The sequence below is a fragment of the Chlorocebus sabaeus genome, chromosome 8 (assembly GCF_047675955.1).
Source record: "Chlorocebus sabaeus isolate Y175 chromosome 8, mChlSab1.0.hap1, whole genome shotgun sequence".
Classification (NCBI taxonomy): Eukaryota; Metazoa; Chordata; class Mammalia; order Primates; family Cercopithecidae; genus Chlorocebus; species Chlorocebus sabaeus.
Genome location: NC_132911.1, coordinates 144,218,749 through 144,237,988, shown reverse-complemented (window position 1 = coordinate 144,237,988; position 19,240 = coordinate 144,218,749). Strand labels below are relative to the sequence as shown.

The 19,240-nt window shown below is 49.4% G+C and overlaps 1 protein-coding gene across 4 annotated transcripts in view; it reads left to right on the top strand.

The window, feature by feature from the left end:
* Positions 1–19,240, top strand: part of AGO2 (argonaute RISC catalytic component 2) — a 119,784-nt gene that overhangs the window by 46,517 nt on the left and 54,027 nt on the right. For all 4 annotated transcript variants that reach the window (XM_037999843.2, XM_073018377.1, XM_073018378.1 and 1 more), the window contains exon 2: positions 5,635–5,830. In XM_037999843.2, coding sequence (XP_037855771.1) covers positions 5,635–5,830 — 196 coding nt within the window. The remainder of the gene's footprint in view (positions 1–5,634; positions 5,831–19,240) is intronic.

Here is a 19,240-nt window from a genome sequence, read left to right as displayed (position 1 = left end):
AGGGTCTGTCCCCAGGGCAGAAGGGGCCCAGGGCTCCGGTCGATTGCCAGAGTTCCCCGGCACGGATTCTGTGTGCCTGTGCCCCAGCTGCCCATTGCTACATTGAGACCCCGTCGGTGGCATCAGCTGGCTCCTGGGCCGATGCCCCTGGTTTTGAGGAGCACTGATGCCATGGCTCCTGCTCAGGGCTGAAGGGTGTACTCCTCCTTCCCGCTGAAGAGCTCTGGCTGGAGGCGAGAACAGCGCCCCCTGCGGAGGGGGTGACCGGTCGCCGGCGAGGTGGGTTCTGTTGACTCCCTTCCGCGTGGGGCGTGTCTGTGCCTCCGCTTCCTCGGCGTCCGTGTTCAGACGGGTTCTGTGGCCAGAAACCTGGGACCCCCACCTGTGCCTCCGCTTCCTCGGCGTCCGTGTTCAGACGGGTTCTGTGGCCAGAAACCTGGGACCCCCACCTGCGCCTCCGCTTCCTCGGCGTCTGTGTTCAGACGGGTTCTGTGGCCAGGGAACTGGGACTCTCACCTGTGCCTCCGCTTCCTCGGCGTCTGTGTTTGAGCGGCTTCTGTAGCCAGGGACCTAGGACCCCTAAAGCATGAGGGTTCCTTTTCCTCCCCATCTTGTCACATTTGACTTTTGGTGTGTCCTCACAGACCTGGGCAGCTCCAGAGCCCCTGTTGAGGTCAGTTTGCCCCTGTTTGGGAGTCAGACCCAGGGGAGGGGGTAGAACACATTAGCTGGGGACCCAGCTCCAGCCATCCCTGCACAGCCATGGCACCTGGGCCGGAGGCGTCTCTGTGAACATGGGCTGGGTGAGGCTTTGGCTTTGGCTCTGGCTCACCGTGGGCTCGTTGGTGGCCCGGGCCTGGCACGGCAGGCAGCGTACAGTTGTCTGCACTCCTGCTGACAGGAGCAGATGTTCCGTCTGCATTCCCAGCACACATTCTGAGACCGTCTCCATCCGTTTCACCAGAAAAGCTGCCGTGACTGTGTTTAGCATCAACTTGCGTGGCGCTAAGGGAGGCTTGCCTGTGTAGACAACAGGTGAGTTGTCACCCACGTGTCCTGATTTTAGCAGGAGAGTACAGCCTAATAGCATGTACTCTCTGGTCTGTGCTCACTGAGCCATCACTCCGTCCTTTCTGCTGCTCGAGCTGACGGCACGGATCTCGGTGGCTGCTCCGCACCTGACTTGGCCCAGGGTGTGGCACAGAAGTGCTTAGCAGCCCTGAGCTATCCTTTTCACTTTCTTTGGCCTGCACACTTTCTGGCTGATGCCCAGTGTCATGAATGCAGAGTTCTAGGAGGACCGTCGGGAAGCATGGCTTTGAATAATGACTCACTCTGGAGCTCCGGAAAGTGCTTTGCGTGTCATTTGGGTGGCAGATCTTTAACCGTTTATATCCCCTGAGACATGGGTGCTGAGCACTGGGCCGGCTTCCTAGGAGACAGCCATGGGCCCCTGTGCCAGCCTCACAGCGAGGCTGCCACCCAAGCTCAGGCCACAGCTGCACAGCCTGTGGGTGCTGACCCGGGCCTGGGGTTCACTCGCCAGTAGCTAAAGCGGCTTCACGCAAGAGCTGGGCTGTTCATTTATTTAATGACTTTGAATTTCTGCAGCTGCTCTCCCCGACCTCAGGATACACGTCTGCGGGGGATCCCGGCAGGCCTTCACTTTACTCTTCATGCACCAACTTTCCACCCGTCCCTGTCCCTTACTTAGATAGCCCTCAGGGCAGGTGGCACAGAGTCTGCTCCCCACATCCCTCCCTGAAAAGTCGGGGAGGAGCCAACTCCGAAAGGGGTTTCTTCGGGGGACCACCTGCTCCTGCAGGAGGCTCGCCTGCTGCCCGCCTCTGCTGACGTCCGCTGTGTATACTGAAACTTTTTGTTCCCCGTGACCCAATTGCTCACACAGGAAGCCGATTACTCATTCACTATGTTTCCCTTTCACTGTGTGAGATGCGGCTCTAAAAATGGAATCTTAAACAAACGTGCTGAGTGATCTCGATTCAGTGAACATGGCACGGCTGTGTACGTGACGCTGCGCTGGGTTCCGGGCTCTGCTCTCCGAACTCGCTCTCCAAGGAATGGGTATGGCCTTAAGTGCAGAGGGGCTTGCCAGCCCTGGGCTCTGGGTAGCTATCGCCCCTCCCAGGAGCAGCTGAGGTCCCTTCCAACCACAGGCACACTTTACTTTATTGCCCTACACAAAGAATGTGTGCTTTTCTCCTTCCTCCCTTCCCTCCCTCCCTCCCTCCTTTCTTCCTTTCCTCCTTCCTTCCTTCCCTTCCTTCTTTCTTCCTTTCTTCCCTCCTTCCCTCCATCCTCTCCTCCCTCCCTCCCTCCCTCCCTCTCTCCCTCCCTGCCTCACTCCCTCCCTTCCTCCCTCCCTCCTTCCCTCACGAGTGGAATGTTTGTAGCAGCCTGAGGAACTCTGTTGGTGCCATTCTTCCAATAACGTGTGCTCACTTAGTGTCTCGATCAGCATTTTTTAAGCAATAAAGTGTTTTTAAATTAAGATGTGTACATTATTTACACACAATGCTATTACACACTTAGTAGACTACAGTATAGTGCAAACAGAACTTTTGTATGCACTGGGACACCAAAGCATTGGCGTGACCCGCTTCATTGTGGTGTTCTGGAGCCGAGCCTGCAGTGTGGCTGAGGTGCGCTGTGCTAGGATCCTGGGATTCCTGAATGAAAGGATTTGCCTTTCTGTTTCCAAAGGTTTCAACCTTCAATGCAGAGACAAGACTAACACTTATGGAAGCAACTGGAAGCCCATTTAAAATAAGACTGTTTGGTTGGTTGGTGGGTAGGACATGTGGCGGGGCGTGCCGCCTGTGGCCTGGGGAGGAGGTGCCCCTGGGGTGTCCGGAGAGAGCGTCCACAGAGAGGTGGAACCTCGATTACTCCTTGGAGCATCCTTGGAGGATGGAGGAGATGGGGGAGGATGGCTGCTCCTAGTGGGCCTGGAAGTAGTGGGGAGGTGAGGTCGAGTCTTGGATGCAGGCCAGGGAGTTGGGACTCGGCTGTTGGGCAGGCAGCAGCAACCAGGACCCACTCCGGGAATGCCAATGTGGTGGCATCTTCTTGGTGAAGGCATCCCAGATGCCCCCTCCTCGCGGGCTTTCATTTCTTCAACAGAGAGCACATGGAGAGTGCATCCCTAGGTGGTATTAGAATTCCCTTTAAAACCATCCGTGTCAAATGTGGCGAGTGCGTGTATGGCCCATCCATGTCTTGTAGCCTCTTGCACATTTGGTCTCCACCTTGGTGCATTATTCACCTGTCGGGGCCAGGGGCTCACAGCCCGGGGGGGGGCAACCAGTCATCCCCTCCTTCCTCGTGCATGGGGGTCGTGTCTGCACACTTCTGCTCTGTCTCCTCTCGCACGCTTTGGCTTTGATCCTCCAGCTTGTATCTGCAGCTTACACGTGGGACTCCCTGTGAGTGATCACAGTGGATTTCAGGCACCCTGAGGTCTCAGGCCTGCAGAGGCGTCCTCGGCAGTGGAGTTGCCTTCTTGAAGGTGCGGGAAGGTGGACCCTCCCCGGCCCTCTGCCTGAAAAACTTTTGCATCTTTAACTTGTCATTTTATATTCCACGTGCCTTCACGTGAAATATCAGTATTTTCATTATTGAAAGCTAGAAGCAAGAAAGAACTATTTTAGGAAATTGCACATTTTGTGAATTACCGCTGCATTTTCCCATTGCCTTTATTCACAGGGGTTAGTACCACCGGCTGTGTGCAGGTTTCCCATCTCTCACGGCAGGTGTTGTGGAGGAGGAGGTCTCGGGGGAGGCTCCTTGGGAGAAATAGGGTCAGCCTGAGCCCTGGGCCCGAGCTGCGTCTGTGCCAGGACTCTGTTTGGGGGCCGCTGGGAGGGGCCTGCTTTGGAGCCGGCCTGGCAGCCCTGCTTCACCTACGAGTCGCTCGTGTTCCAGCCCCAAACCTTCTCGCAGCCAGCAGTGTGCCCCTTTGTGGTGTGGTTGTGAGGCTCGGTTCAGTAACTGCATGAGCACCTTGTAAGCTGGGAGTCACCAAAGGACAGTGACTCTCCTCCCTGAGAGGAGCGTGCCCAGCCCTGGAATCGAGATTGGCCATGGGGCCGGATTCCTGGGCTCTGTCCTGGACGTTTCCTGGGAGCCATCTCACTGGGTGGTTGGAGCCACTTGAGAATGGGGCCACGTGTTGGTGAGCGCTTTGTTCTACTCCAGTGTGGCGTATGGAGAGACTCCCTCAAGGGAGTGTCTGGCTCCACTGAGCCCACCTGGACTGCAATGTCCACTCCCAGTCACGATTAGGGTCCTTGCTGGGAAGGATCTTGGTGAGCTGCTGAGCTTATGAAAAGTCATCAGACGTCATCCTGTGGATGACTGACACCTGGAAACTGTCCCTAGTGGCAACATGGGCGCTGCTTGAGGACTCAGTTTTTTTGTTTGTTTATTTCAAGATGGAGTCTCACTCTGTCACCCAGGCTGGAGTACAGTGGCATGATCTCGGCTCACTGCAACCTCTGCCTCCCAGGTTCAGGCGGTTCTCCTGCCTCAGCCTCCCGAGTAGCTGGGACTACAGGCACGTGGCACCACACCCAGCTAATTTTTGTATTTCTAGTAGAGATGGAGTTTCACCATATTGGCCAGGCTGGTCTCGAACTCCTGACCTCAGGTGATCTACTGACCTCGGCCTCCCAGAGTGCTGGGATTATAGGTGTGAGCCACTGCGCCCAGCCTGACTTGGTTTATTTTTGTAGCCTTGGCCCAGGGCGTGGCGCCCAGCCCACAGGGGCACCCGCTGTGTGCCATTGAAGGGTGGAGTGTCGTGGAAGTCTGTAGATGTGTCATCTGTGAAGTCATGACAGCTTGGTGGAAGACCACGCTGCCATGACCACTTCCAAATGGTATAACTCAGTGAGTTTAATAACCTTGAAAGCATGTTAGTTTTCTCATAGGAAACAAAATTTAAAAAAATAATAATTCAAGGAGTCTCTGAGTTTTTCTAGGTCAGAAATACAGTAAGAACAGCTCATATTATTTTTAGTAGAGTAGTTTTTCTTTCTGGTGAATGTCAATAGGGATTGAAGTACATGTGATTTGTTTTAAATGGAAAAGGGTTGTCTTTTTTTAAACAGACATTTGAGTGAAAATTGAAAGTATTCTTTTATTGAAAAATGTTTATTTTTCTAAATCTACATTTTGAACTTTACTAATATGGAGCCACTGAAAACTTGAGTTGGGATGTAGTTTCTGCTGCTTATGGGTGATAAAAAGCATTTCCTGAGTAAATGAATGGTTTAAATAGCAAGGAGGGAAGGGCACCACCTTGACACTTTCAGGCTCTTTGCCTTGTCTCCCTTGCTGGTAATTCACGCTGCCTCATCTGTCCAGTGTCTGAGACGGGAAGAAAGAACAGAAATGGACATAGCACATTTGATCACCGATGATTTGTTATGATACATTTTAAGTAAATTATTGGCTTAATGTTGAGACGCCTCCTCTGTGGAATGCGATATTGGCCTGGACATGAATGGAAACAGCAGAGGGGGGCCATATGGTGGCTCGGGGCCGAGGGGTGGGAAGGGCCACAGAGCAAGCCTGCTCCCCTGTTAACGGGTGTTCTCTCTGCCATTCCAGCACTTGCGCCTCCTGCACCGCCGCCACCCCCCATCCAAGGATATGCCTTCAAGCCTCCACCTAGACCCGACTTTGGGACCTCCGGGAGAACAATCAAATTACAGGCCAATTTCTTCGAAATGGACATCCCCAAAATTGACATCTATCACTATGAATTGGATATCAAGCCAGAGAAGTGCCCAAGGAGAGTTAACAGGTATTACGTTTCATCCTTCATGACCTGTGTAAGTGGTCTGTGTAGACAGACATGGCATTTAAACTAATCAACTCTGAAATTCTCAGCAGACCCACCTGGCTTTTTTCCAGAACATTTCAGCTGCATTTGTTTTTCAAAAACAGTTTTTCAGAGTCAAACCTACGGATTGGAAAAAAAATATATATATATATATATATATATAAATAAAAAATATATAAATATATTAAAAATATATAAAATATGTGTAAATATATAAAAATATATGAATATATAAATATATATAAATATATTTTAAAAATATATATAAAGTTTTTGTATTCAGACACAGTTTCAGGATAGTGAAATATACTCATCGTAAATGTACAACTCGAAGAGTTTTGACAAATATATATACTGATCACCCTAGAAAGTTGCCTCATACCCTCTTCCAGTTACCCCAGCCCCTAAAGTCACAGTGTTCTGCTCTGTGTCACATAGATTAGTTTCCGGGTCTGTCTAGTGACACAGCCTCAATTCCGACTGCTTTTACTCAGCAGAATTTATGAGACCCACCTGCGCCATTGTGTGTATTCATAGCTTATTTTTATTGCTAAAGAATACTCTATTGCCTATTTCATAGTCTGTTTTTCATCTTCCTTTTAAACACATGGGCAGTCTAGGCTGTGGCCATTATGAATAAGGCTGCTGTGAACATTCTTGTTGAAGTTCTTTCTATGGAGGTGTTTTCATCTCTCTTAGATAAGTACCTAGGAGTAGAATTGCTGGGTCGAAGGGTAGGTGTGCATTTAGCTGCATGTGAACCTGTCAGATAAATGGTGTTCCCATGTTCCCATCCGTTTTCCTCCCGTCAGCTCCGCTGAGTGTTTCTGAGGCCACCCACCCCCACCAGCGCCCGGTGTGGTCAGGCGTTTTTTGTGTGTTTCGGTGGGTGGACAGTGGTTTCTCATTGTGGTTAATTTTCATTTCTCTGGTAACTGATGAGCTGAGCGTCTTTCCGTGTGTTTATATATTATTTTCATCGATTAAGTGATATATTATTTCCAGCAAAGTGTTGAAGTATTTTGCCTGTTTTTTTTTTTTTTTTTTTTAACCGAGTTTCTTGTCTTTTTGTTATTGATCCATGAGAGTTTTTAGTATATTCTAGATGCATGTTACATTTGTCAGGGTCCTCCAGAGCGACAGAACCAATAGGATAGAGATACAGTCATGTACCGCATGACAACGTTTGGCCAGTGACAGACCACATATACCACAGTGGTCCCAAAAGATTGTAAGGGAGCTGAAAAATTCCTGTCACCTACTGACATCATAGACCACGTAACGTTGTAGAGCGGTGCATTACCCTTTCTGAGTTTAGATTTTTTAATTTTTATTTTGAGATGGAGTCTTGCTCTGTCACCCAGGCTGGAGTCCAGTAGCATAATCTCAGCTCACTGCAGCCTCCATCTCCTGGATTCAAGCGATTCTCCTGCCTCATCCTCCCAAGTAGCTGGGATTAGAGGCACCTGCCACCACACCTGGCTAATTTTTTGTATTTTTAATAGAGATGGGATTTCACCATGTTGGCCAGGCTACTCTCAAACTCCTGACCTCAAGTGATCTGCCTGCCTCAGCCTCCCGAAGTGCTGGGATTATAGGCATGAGCCACTGGGCCCATCCTAGGTATATGTAGATGCACACATCCTTACCATGGTGTTACAATTGCCTGCAGTGTTCAGTAGTCATATGCTGTACAGGTTTGCAGCCTAGGTGTGTGGTAGACTCTACCTCGTGGGTGTATGTAAATATACTCTATGATGTTCACACCGCAATGAAATTGCCTGAGTGAATTTCTCAGGCCATATCCCCATGGTTAAACCACACTTGACTGTACATATATCTATAGATATGAGAGGGGATTTATTAGGGGAATTGGCTCACATGATTGCAGAGGCTAAGGTGTCCCACAGCAGGCCATTTATAACCTGGAGAGCCTAGAGTGTCAGTAGCGGGGCTCTGAAAGCCTTATAATCAGGGAAGCCAAAGACTTGGAACCCACAGGGCTGCTGCTATAAGTCCTGGAGCCCAAAGGCCAAGGGAGCCTGGAGTTCTGATGTCCAAGGCAGGAGGAAGACAGTGTCCCAGCCCCAGAAGGGAGAGAAGAGATCACTCTTTCTCTCCCTTTTTTTCTATCTGGGCCCCTAGGTGATTGGATGGCACTACCCACACTGGGGGCAGATCCCCACCCGGTCCCTGACTAACACGCCGTCTCCTCTGGAAGCAGCCACACAGGCATACCCAGGAGTCACGCTTTACCAGTTCTCTGGATTGTTCTTTAATCTAGACACATTGGCACCTAAAAACCACCATCATACAAGTCTATACTGGGAATATTTTCTCCTAGTCCAAAACTTGTCATCTCACCTTCCTAATGTTGTCTTTCTTTTAATGAGCAGAGCTTTTTAGTTTTGTTGAAGTCTAATTTATAAATTTTTAAAAACAGCCGTTACATAATATATTCTCTCTAGGAAATTTTTGCCTACCTAGGGATCATAAAGATATTCTCCTGTTTTTATTTTAGAATTATAGTTTTTGCTTGCATATTTAGTCCGTGATCCATCTTGAATTAATTTTTATGTGTGGTGTGAGGTAGTGGTCTGTTGAAAATACTTTTCTTTCACCCACTGATTTACCTTTTGACTTTTGAGAAAAATCATTTGATTGTACAGGTTGAGTATCCCTTATTCAAAATACTTAGGACTAGAAGTGTTTCAAGTTTTCATTTATTTATTTATTTATTTGGATTTTGGAATATTTCCATTATGCTTACCAGTTGAGAATTGCAGATCTGAAAACCTGACACCCAAAATGCTCCAGTGAGCATTTCCTTTGAGCGTCATGTTGGTGCTCATAAAGTTTCAGATTTTGGAGCATTTTGGATTTGGGGTTTTCAGATTGGAGTGCTCAACCTGAATATGTGTGTGGATCTATTTCTGGATTATCTTCTGTGTTGTCTTTAGGCCAGGAACTCTTGGTCATTTTAACTATAGTTAAGTGGTAAGGCTTGAAATCCGATTAAGTAATTCCTCCAAATTTGTTGTTCTTCACAATTGTTTTAGCTATTCTGGATCTATTGTGTTTCCAAGTACATAGAATAATAAATATAAACAACTCATCAATTTATGCTAGAAAGCCCCTTTGAATTTTTTATTGTGGTCACTATGAATCTGAAGTGTGCTGTGGTTTTGGATGCTATTATAAATTGTTGTGTAAACTTTTCTTTTCCTGGAATGGTGGGGAGTGACTGCTGTTGAGTATGGTGTTGATTTTTGGGGTGGTAAAAATGTTCTAAGCCATGGCGATGGTTGCAAAACTGAATATGCTAAGAGAGAATGTCTGGGAACTTAGTTCTCACATCTGTAAAACTAAACAGTTGGAATCACTCAACATGTCCAGAGTATGTTGAGAGTTCTACGAGGTTCTTTAAATATGCACTTACTGGAACATGTATTTCTGAACAAAAACTATGTGCACCACTGGGTTAAGCAGCTTTCTTTACTAAAGGTCTTCCTAGATCTTTTAGTATATCTCACTGCTGTGTGGCTCTCCATCAGAGGGACTGCTGGTTTGTTTTTGCATTTCCCTGGGATAGAACCCTGTGTGAATCTATGATTTAGGGGGTACTCTTAGAACCAGAATGAGGGCATGAAGCAGTATACACATTTCCTTTTTCCTTTTTTTTTTTTTTTTTGAGACAGGGTCTCACTCTGTTGCCCAGGCTATAGTACAGTGGCATGATCTGGGCTCACTGCAACCTTCACCTCCTGCGTTCAAGCGATTCTCATGCCTCAGCCACCACTCAGAGTAGCTGGGATTGCAGGCATGCAGCACCACAACCGGCAAATTTTGTGTTTTTAATAGAGATTGGGTTTCATCATGTTGCTCAGGCTGGTCTCAAACTCCTGGCCTCTTGTGGTCTGTCCGACTTGGCCTGCCGAAGTGCTGGGATTATAGGCGTGAGTCACTGTGCCCAGCTAATTTCTGTATTTTTAGTAGAGACAGGGTTTCACCATGTTGCCCAGGCTGGTCTCAAACTTCTGGCCTCAAGCTGTCTGCTCACCTTGGCCTCCCAAAGTGCTGGGATTACAGGTGTGAGCCACCACGCCTGGCCCATATTTTCTGGGCTGTTGACTGGTGCAGTGGCAGGTGGGCCCTTAGGCCATCGACCACAGTATACAAGCAGCTTTCTTTTATGAAACTAGGCATGGCCAAGGCTTTGTCATCTGACACCAGAAAGAGGCTGAGGGTGATGAGAACGTGGTGTCTTTCCAGGACTGTGCTACTACACGTCGGTGGTTTCGCCTGCCAGGGTCGGGTCACGCAGTTGGTAAGCAGCAGATACCAACTGCATGCGCGGGGCCAAGGCCAGCCTGCTAGGCTGTGAGCCAGCTTGAGAGGTGCTGCCTAGACCTAGGAACCTTTAGGCCCTATCTCAAAATTGTAATCAATCAAAACAGCATAGGAAAATGCCAGAAGTAAAATGTTTGTGCTCGCAAGACCTGTGTGGGAGCCCTGGCCTGCCTCCTAGGACTCTCCTCCCTCCTCCCATGACCCACGTTCCTGAGACGCCTGCTCACGCATCAGCTGCAATGTCCTGGAGGTGCAGTGGTGGCTGAGGCAGACGTGGCTCCTGTCCCCAGTGGGGAGGTGGATGGTGCCCATGGTCAGTGCCGCTGGAGGGGAGCTCTGAGTGCAAAGGGAGACGAAGGTGGGGCCCTGAGCCCGTCATGAGTCTGGGCCCGGGGAGCTCCTCCGTCCTGCTGCCTGGCATCTCCTAGCCATTTGTCTTTCCACACTGCAGCCTCTGTGAGAGCAGGGATGGCGTCTTAGTTGTGAGTTCCCAAACCTTGTGCAGTGCCCCGGGTTGATGTTTAATGAGTCCAACACAGAGACTTTGTCCAAGGTCGTGAGAAAGATGCTCTTGCACCTCAGTCACCTCGTGACGACGTTCTGACAGCTACCTAGTGAAGCAGCCTCAGTGCCCTCAGGCCCTGCAGTACAGTCCGCCCCTTTCCCAGGGATGCCGGGGTGGGGTTTGGTGCAAGCAAGACCCCTCCTCTCAGGAGCGCCCTGTACAGCTGTGGGCACCGAGGTGGCTGCACAACACAGCCAGTCTTGAGCCAGCCCCAAGAAAGCATGGGAGCAAGGCCCACACAACCTAAGCCTTGCTGAAGTCATGTGGGCCTTGCCCGCATGCTCTGTGCTGAGAAGCACGGGTGGGCTGTGAGGAGGAGATGGGCTCGTCTCCCTTCCCCTGCCCCTCTTCCTCCTTGTTGGTCTTGAGCTCCGTCAAGTGGCCCCAGAAGAACTAGCAGACGCGATTGCCCTGTGCTGTGAAGCGGAGGGCCGGGCAGCATGGCTGCGTCACACTCAGCCTCGCACCTGGAGCTCTGTGGCTCTGGGCATGAGCCACTCACAGGAGTGCAGGTGGGCCCTGCCTCTTTAGAAGACAGTCTGGTGCGGGTATTAAAGCAGAAACACCTCCGACACACCCGTTCTCCTTCTCAGTCTCTGTATCTCAAGGAGATGTATAGGATGACTACTTTGAACAAAAAAGAACAACGAAAGACACCATCTGAATATCAGTAGGAAGCGACGGGTTAGAGGATTGCACTGGGGAATGCAGTGTGGCGCTCGGCAGCAGTGGAGTGGGGCTCCCAGGTTGACCTCCAAGCCCAGAAACTAAGTAGCAGGTGGTTAAGTGGTAAACGCTAAAGGCACATGATTACCGGTCTGTAGTTCTAGACTTGGTGGCCACATTGTATACAGTTAGGAGGAAAGATCTCAAAGACACAGAATAGGAAAATGGGAGCCTCAGAAGTATGGGTTTGATACTGTGTGTATAAAAATAATAAAGCACTGTATTTGTAGATAGCTATGTGTTTAGCATAGGTTTGGAAAGGATAAGATTACTTCTTAGAATAGAGATTGAAATGAGTGGGTAGTGGAAACAGACTTTTAGCTTTTTGGGTTTTTTTTTTTTCTTTTTGAAACAGGGTCTCCCTCTGTTACCCAGGCTGGAATGCAGTGATGCAATCATGGCTCACTGCAACCTCAACCTCCTGGAGTCAAGCGATCCTCCCACCTCAGCCTCCCAAGTAGCTGGGACCACAGGCATGCACCACCACACTCCACTAATTTTTAAATATTTTGTAGAGATGGGGTCTCTCCATGTTGCCCAGGCTGGGACTTTTAGCTTTATCATTATGTGAAACTTTCGATGAGAATGTATTAAGGCAAAAACTGTGTAATTAGAAATTAATGAAAGGATGACATTTGTAAAAGAGGGAACCTGTCAGAGTTATGACAAAAGGGCAAACAGGCAAACAGGGCAGGCACTTGATTCCCTGCATTAGCAAGCACGCTCCGGCTTCTGCGAGGTGGCCCTGGCCCTGTGTGGGGTGCTGCTTGGCACTGCCCTCGTCCTGGGTGGTGACTGAGGAGGGAGTTGTCCCTGCTTAGGACTTGGCAGAACAAGACTAACAGCTTGGCGGTGGTTCTCCTTTTCCTTCGTTTCAACATGGGTCACGCTCTAAGAGGCTAGGGGCCCACTGGTGGATGGAATGCATGCAAATGGGCTCCTGGGCTGTCATCTTTGTTGGGAAGTCAAGAGCACGCCTGAGACCTGGTGGGCCAGCAGAGCCGGCTTTCCAGAAGCAGGGACACTCGCTCACTTTCCAGTGCTTTCACTGGATTGAAACCAAGAACCAGATTCAGGGACTCCGAGAGCAGCGTCCCCAGGTAGCTCCATGGGCTGGCTGGGAGTTAGTGCCTCACAGGTACAGTTTCACTTTGGGGAAATGAAAAACATCTGTGGACGGAGGGTGGTGATTGTTGCACGACAGCATGGACACACTTAGTGCCACTGAACTGAATCCTCAGTTGAAATGGTCCATTTTATGTTATCTGTATTTTATCACAGTTTTACAAAGAAAGAAAATTCACTGCCAAGTACGTGGTCATCTGTGTTTGAGGCCGGAAGGGACCACCTGTGTTAGAGTTAGGCAGCAAGGTGCCATCCTGCTGCCACAGCCATGCGGTCCACGATCGGCCCCTCCTCACCCTCAGCAGTGGGCCCCGAGGCACGGGGGCTGCGGCAGGTGGCCAGGGATGCTCGCTCTGGGCGGTGGATGCCTGAGTGGTGGCCAGGATTGTCTGCCGGCCGACTCCACGGGTGTGCATTGCAGCCCCTCGGGGCACTGCCTCGCTGGCACGACCAAACAGACTCCTTCTCTTGAGAGAGCTGCCCAGCCCAAACCGCACACCATGCTGGGTGTGCAGGACGAGCTGGACCTGACCCCGCCTCCAGGGGCCCACAGGACAGTCAGTGAGCGGAGTCATCATGCCGAGTGCTGGATGGGGCTTGCGACAGTGAGTGTTCATCCAGAGGAGTCTCCAGTAGCGGGGCTCAGTTGTATTTCCTTGAATCCTGGGTGTGTAGCTGCCTGCCATAAGTCATTGAGAAGTGTGTCCTGCTCTCTCTCCTGCCGCCCCCATCCCCTGGGCCTGTTTCTGGGCTCTGGGCTCTGTCCCGAGCTCTCTGCCTGCCTCAGCGCCACTGCTTCCCTCCAGGTGCTCCTCCTCAAGAATACTGCCAGCCTTTGTCCTTCAGATTTCCACTTCTATTTTAGGATGAGTTTATTAAATCCTATCAAACAAAAATACATCCCACTCTGGATTTTTACTGAAATTAAAAGGATGGATTTGTTTGACGAAAATATTCTGATCCATAAACATGGTATATCTCTTTACTGAATTTTTTTTTTTTTTAAGTCGGAGTGTTTCTGACTCTCAAAGAAAAAGTTTCTGGGCCAGGCGCGGTGGCTCACGCCTGTCATCCCAGCGCTTTAGGAGGCTGAGGCGGGCACGGTGGCTCACGCCTGTCATCCCAGCGCTTTAGGAGGCTGAGGCGGGCGCAGTGGCTCACGCCTGTCATCCCAGCACTTTAGGAGGCTGAGGCGGGCAAGGTGGCTCACGCCTGTAATCCCAGCACTTTAGGAGGCTGAGGTGGGTGGATCACGAGGTCAGGAAATCAAGACCATCCTGGCCAACATGGTGAAACCCCGTCTCTATTAAAAATACAAAAACTCGCTGGGCATGGTGGCACGCTCCTGTAGTCCCAGCTACTGGGGAGGCCGAGGCAGGAGAATCGCTTGAACCCGGGAGGTGGAGGTTGCTGTGAGCTGGGATCATGTCAGAGCACTCCAGCCTGGCTTATGAGTGAGACTCCGTCTCAAACAAACAAAAAAAAAACTTCGTGAATACAGGTTGGGACTCAGAACCGCCATGCCTGCCTCCATCCTCCCTGTGCATGTGGCTCTGGGAGGACCCGCACCTCAGCTGGACCCCTGCTATGGGGAGGACCACACTGCTTTTGGCTGCCGCTCTCTAATTGTGGGGCAGACAGGTGGGGGTCAGGGCAGAGGTCTTTTCTTTTAGAACTAGAAGGAGGAGGGAGGCCAAGGTGCAGGGTGGCCACCGATTCTGAAGTATGTAATCAATGATGTATTGCCATTATGTTACATTCTACAATTAAATAACTGTTTCCAAACACAGCGGTTGTGTATCACCAAGTCACTCAGGAATTCCTCTGCTGGGATATGCAACTTAGAGTGGCCACGAGATGGTCTCATAGGGAAAAAAGGAGGGGGGAACTGCCAGTGTACTGCCAGGGACCAAATCTTTGTGGAGAACCTGGATTTCATAGAGGGGAGAGGACGGGGAAGCCGGGGGACCCATCCCTGCAGGAGGCGGTGCTTGCAGGCATCATCACTGAGATGTTTGTTGGATGGCTGACTCTGCCACTCCTTTTCCGCCACCTCTTTCACTGAGAACACAGGAGTGAAGAAAGGTGCACTGGAGGGCAGCGTGCATCTTTATCCAAGGAGGGGCACAGGCGGCACTCACTCTGTGCGTGGCCCGCAGCCCAGACCAGGAGACAGCGCTCTGGCTTTCTGAAGCTCCCTTTTGCTCTGTAGCCTCTTCTGAATTTTCAGCAAATACAGTCCTAATGTCCAGCAGTAATGACAGTTTTTTTCTTCCTTACAATCCCTTTCTTGCCCTACGGTGGTAACTGTGACCTGTAGCGCAGCATTGAACAAAAGTGGTGATTTGGGTGTCTTCGTTATGTTGCGAGCGTCAGGGAAAGTTGGTTTGCTGTAGACTTTGAGAAGGTTTCTGTGCAGATTTCCTACCAGATTAAGACTTCTTTCTATCCCTACTTCTCTAATTTTTTTTTTTTTTTAAATCGTAAGTACCAGGCATGATGGCTCATACCTGTAATCCCAGCACTTAGAGAGGCCAAGGTGAGAGGATTGCCTGAGCCCAGCCTAGGCAGCATGGCAAAGTTTCATCTCTGCACAAAGTTAGAAATTAGCCGTTGTGGTGGCATGTGCCTATAGTCACAGCTACTTAGGAGGCTGGTTGGGAGGGTCCCTTGAGCCCAGGAGTTCAAGTTCGTAGCGAACTGTGATTGCACCACTGCACTCCAGCCTGGACAACAGAGTAAGATTCTGTTTAAAAAAAAAAAAAAAAATGAGTGGATGTTGAATTTTATTTGTTTTTGTTGTTTCGTTTTTGAGAAGGAGTCTCGCTCTGTCACCCAGGCAGGAGTGCAGTGGTGCAGTCTCAGCTCACTGCAACCTCTGCCTCCTGGGTTCAAACAATTCTCATGCCTCAGCCTCCCAAGTAGCTGGGACTACAGGCATGTGCCACCATGCCCAGCTAATTTTTTTTTTTTTTTTTTGAGATGGAGTCTCACTCTGTTGCCTAGGCTGGAGTGCAGTGGCATGATCTCAGCTCACTGCAACCTCCGCCTCCTGGGTTCCAGCCATTTTCCTACCTCAGCCTCCCAAGTAGCTGGGATTATAGGCACCTGCCGCCATGCCTGGCTAATTTTTGTATTTTTAGTAGATACAGAGTTCCACCATGTTGGCCAGACTGGTCTCAAACTCCTGACATCAGGTGATCCACCCACCTCAGTCTCCCAAAGTGCTGGGATTATAGGCGTGAGCCACCGTGCCCGGCGAGCTAATTTTTTTTATGGTTTTAGTAGAGACAGGGTTTCACCATGTTGGCCAGGCTGGTCTTAAACTCCTGACCCCAAGTAATCCACCCACCTTGGCCTCCCAAAGTGCTGGGATTATAGGCGTGAGCCACTCCGCCTGGCTACGATTGTCATAATTTTTCTCTAATATGTTACATTGATTTTTACAGATACCAACTTTTATCAAGATATAATTCACGTACAACAAAATGTACCTGTTTTAAGTATAGGCACACCTCATTTTATTGTGCTTTGCTATGTATGTATGTATGTATGTATGGAGTCTCACTCTGTCGCCCGAGCTGGAGTGGAATGGCATGATCTCGGCTCACTGCAACCTCTGACTCCCGGGTTCCAGCGATTCTCCCGCCTCAGCCTCCCAAGTAGCTGGGACTACAGGCGCCCGCCACCATGCCTGGCTAAGTTTTTGTATTTTTGGTAGAGTCGGGGTTTCACTATGTTGGCCAGGTTGGTCTCGAACTTCTGACTTCATGATCCGCCTGCCTCAGCCTCCCAAAATGCTGGAATTACAGGCATGAGCCACCACTCCAGCCTGTGCTTTGTTTTATTGCCCTTTGCAGGTACTGTTTGTTGTCGTCGTTTAACAAATTGAAGGTTCATGGCAGCCCTGTGCCAAGCAAGTCTTATCAGTGCCCTTCATGTCTGTGTCAGCATTTTTAGCAATAAAGTATTTTTTAATCAAAGAATGTACTTTTGTTTTTAGACACAATGCTATTGCACATTGAATAGATGGCAGTATGGTGGAAACAGAACTTTTCTGTGCACTGGGGAACCAATATCTTTGTGTGACTGGTTTTTTTGTGACATTTCCTTTATTGTGCTGGTCTGGAACCAAACCCACAGTATCTCCTAGACATACCTTTATATAGGCCTATGATCTTTAAAAAATGTATACACTCCTGTAAGAACCGCCACAATCAATAGGACATGCTAACAACCCCAAAGCACCTGCCCCATTGCAGTTAAGCTTGTCGTCCCCTGCCCCAAGGCAAACGGAGACCTGCTTTCTGTCAGTATAGATTGTTTTTGCCTGTCAGAGAGTTTCCTATACATGGAATCATTATCATGGTATACCTGTTCCTCCTGGTGGCTGGCTCTGTTCCCCAAGCGTGTTTCTAAGACACCCGTCATGTTGCATGCAGTGGTGACTCAAGTATTGCATTGTGTGGGTCTGTCCACTCACCAGCTGATGGACATTGATTTGAATTCTTTTAGGTTTGGAGCTGGTGTACACATTTGTATGCAAATGTTTGCGTGGATGTGTTTTTTCATTTTTCTTGTGTCAGATGTTGCTGGACAGGGTGGTAAATAGACATGGACCTTTGTAAGAAACTGCCACACTTTTTCCCCAAAGTAGTCGCATCAGCCTCGTAGAAAAGAGCTTTTCCCTCTGCCTTCACCAGCTCTTGGTATTGATACCCGTTCCGATTTTAGCCTCTCTACTGGATGTCTGCGGCTTCATTTCCACTTCCCTAAAGCCTAGTGATGAACACGCTTTAATGTGCTTACCCGCCATTTGTGTATCCTCTTCTGCCACACGCCTGGTCAAATCTTTGCTCATTTAAGTTGGATTATGTGTCTTACTGAGTTGTAAGAAGTTTCCTAAATACATTATGCATACAAGTTCTTTGTTAGATGTGTGTCTGTGTGATTATGGAATATTTCCTCCTAGTTGATGGCTCTTTTTGTTTTTGTTTGTTTTTGAGATGGAGTCTCACTCTGTCATGCCCAGGCTGGAGTGCAGCGGCACAATATTGGCTCACTGCAACCTCCGCCTCCTGGGTTCAAACGATTCTCCTGCCTCAGTCTCCCAAGTAACTGGGATTACAGGCACCCATCACTACACCGGCTAACTTTTTGTGTTTTTAGTAGAGATGGGGTTTCACCATATTGGCCAGGCTGGTCTCAAACTCCTGACCTCAAGTGATCCACCTGCCTCCCAAAGTGCTGAGATTATAGGCGTGAGCCACCGTGCCTGGCCTTGTCTTTTCATTTTTATAATGGTGTCTCTCTCTCTCTCTCTCTTTTTTTTTTTTAAGAGATGGGTAAAAGTTTTTAATTTTAATGAAGCCTAGTTTATGAATTTTTTTCTTTAAGGACACATTTCTTAGAAATTGTTGTCTATCCCAAGGTTTAGGAACATTTTTCTCTTATGCTTTCTTGGATATTTTTCAGTTATAGCTTTTAGGTTTATAACCTGTTTCATGTTAATGAATTTTATAATGTTAAATTCAACCTTTTGTTTCTGGTATCAGCTGAACTTTGACATGATGATTTATTTTTGAACATGTTGCTAGATTCAGCTTGTTCCTGCCTCTGTTTATAAGTGATTGGCCCGTGATTTCTTAGTACTCTTCCTGTCTAGTTTCAACCTAAAGGTTTTGCTAACCTCGTAAAATGAGTCAGGGTGTGTGCCGTCTTACTGTGTTCAGGTCAAGTTTGAATTAGGCCAGAATGATTTGTTCTTTGAACATGAGTAGAACCCACCTTCCCTCCAATGGAGCCATCTGCACCTCAAGTTGACTGTGCTGCCCTGGCCAGGGAGATGAGGTCCTCCGAAGGTTGCGGACCCTTTGTAATGGTTTGGAGAGAGCATGGAGGAATGAGCTGTCCTCTCGCAAGAGCTGCAGGGCACACCTTGTCTTGGGCAGCCCAGAGCAGGTCAGGGAGGTGCCAGGTGAGATTGTGCCCTGGCTGCCAGATGGGCATGGCAGGGATGGATGCCGGGGCCATGCTGATGGCCCTCGGGGCTATACCCTGCCCATGCTGGATCTCCCAGCACTGTCAGAGGCGGGTGCAGCTTGGTGGATCCCTCAAAGATGTCACTGAGAGGCTCTGGGCATCTGCCACGGGCACTCCCCAGACCGCAGCTGTTGAGGGCAGGTTAGCTGGATCCTTGAGACCCTCTTCCTGGGAATGTTGGAGGTGGACCCAGCAAAGCCATTCTGAATAAGGAAAGCCCTCCGGGCCAGCTTGCCTCGTCTTTTGGGAAAGGAGTGGAAGGAGTTGGCAGATTCTTGCTTCCTGAGAGATGACCGAGACTCCGCCCAGGAGAAAGACCATTCTAGCCACGCTGTATTCCTACCTCCCTATGGAGGTTTGTCAGCGACTCCCCCGCCCCCACCTTCGTCTCTCCCTCTTTACCACATCCCCTGAGCTGGCATTTCCTGGTTAAAAAACCCAAGATGTTGAGCACCCCGTGGGCCTCTGCGTTTCCCTCACTTGGGCCTTTGTGGGCAGGCAGGGACCCCAGCTCTTCATATTTGCACTTCCTCAGGCCTGGCGTGAGAGGGTAGGCATTTAGT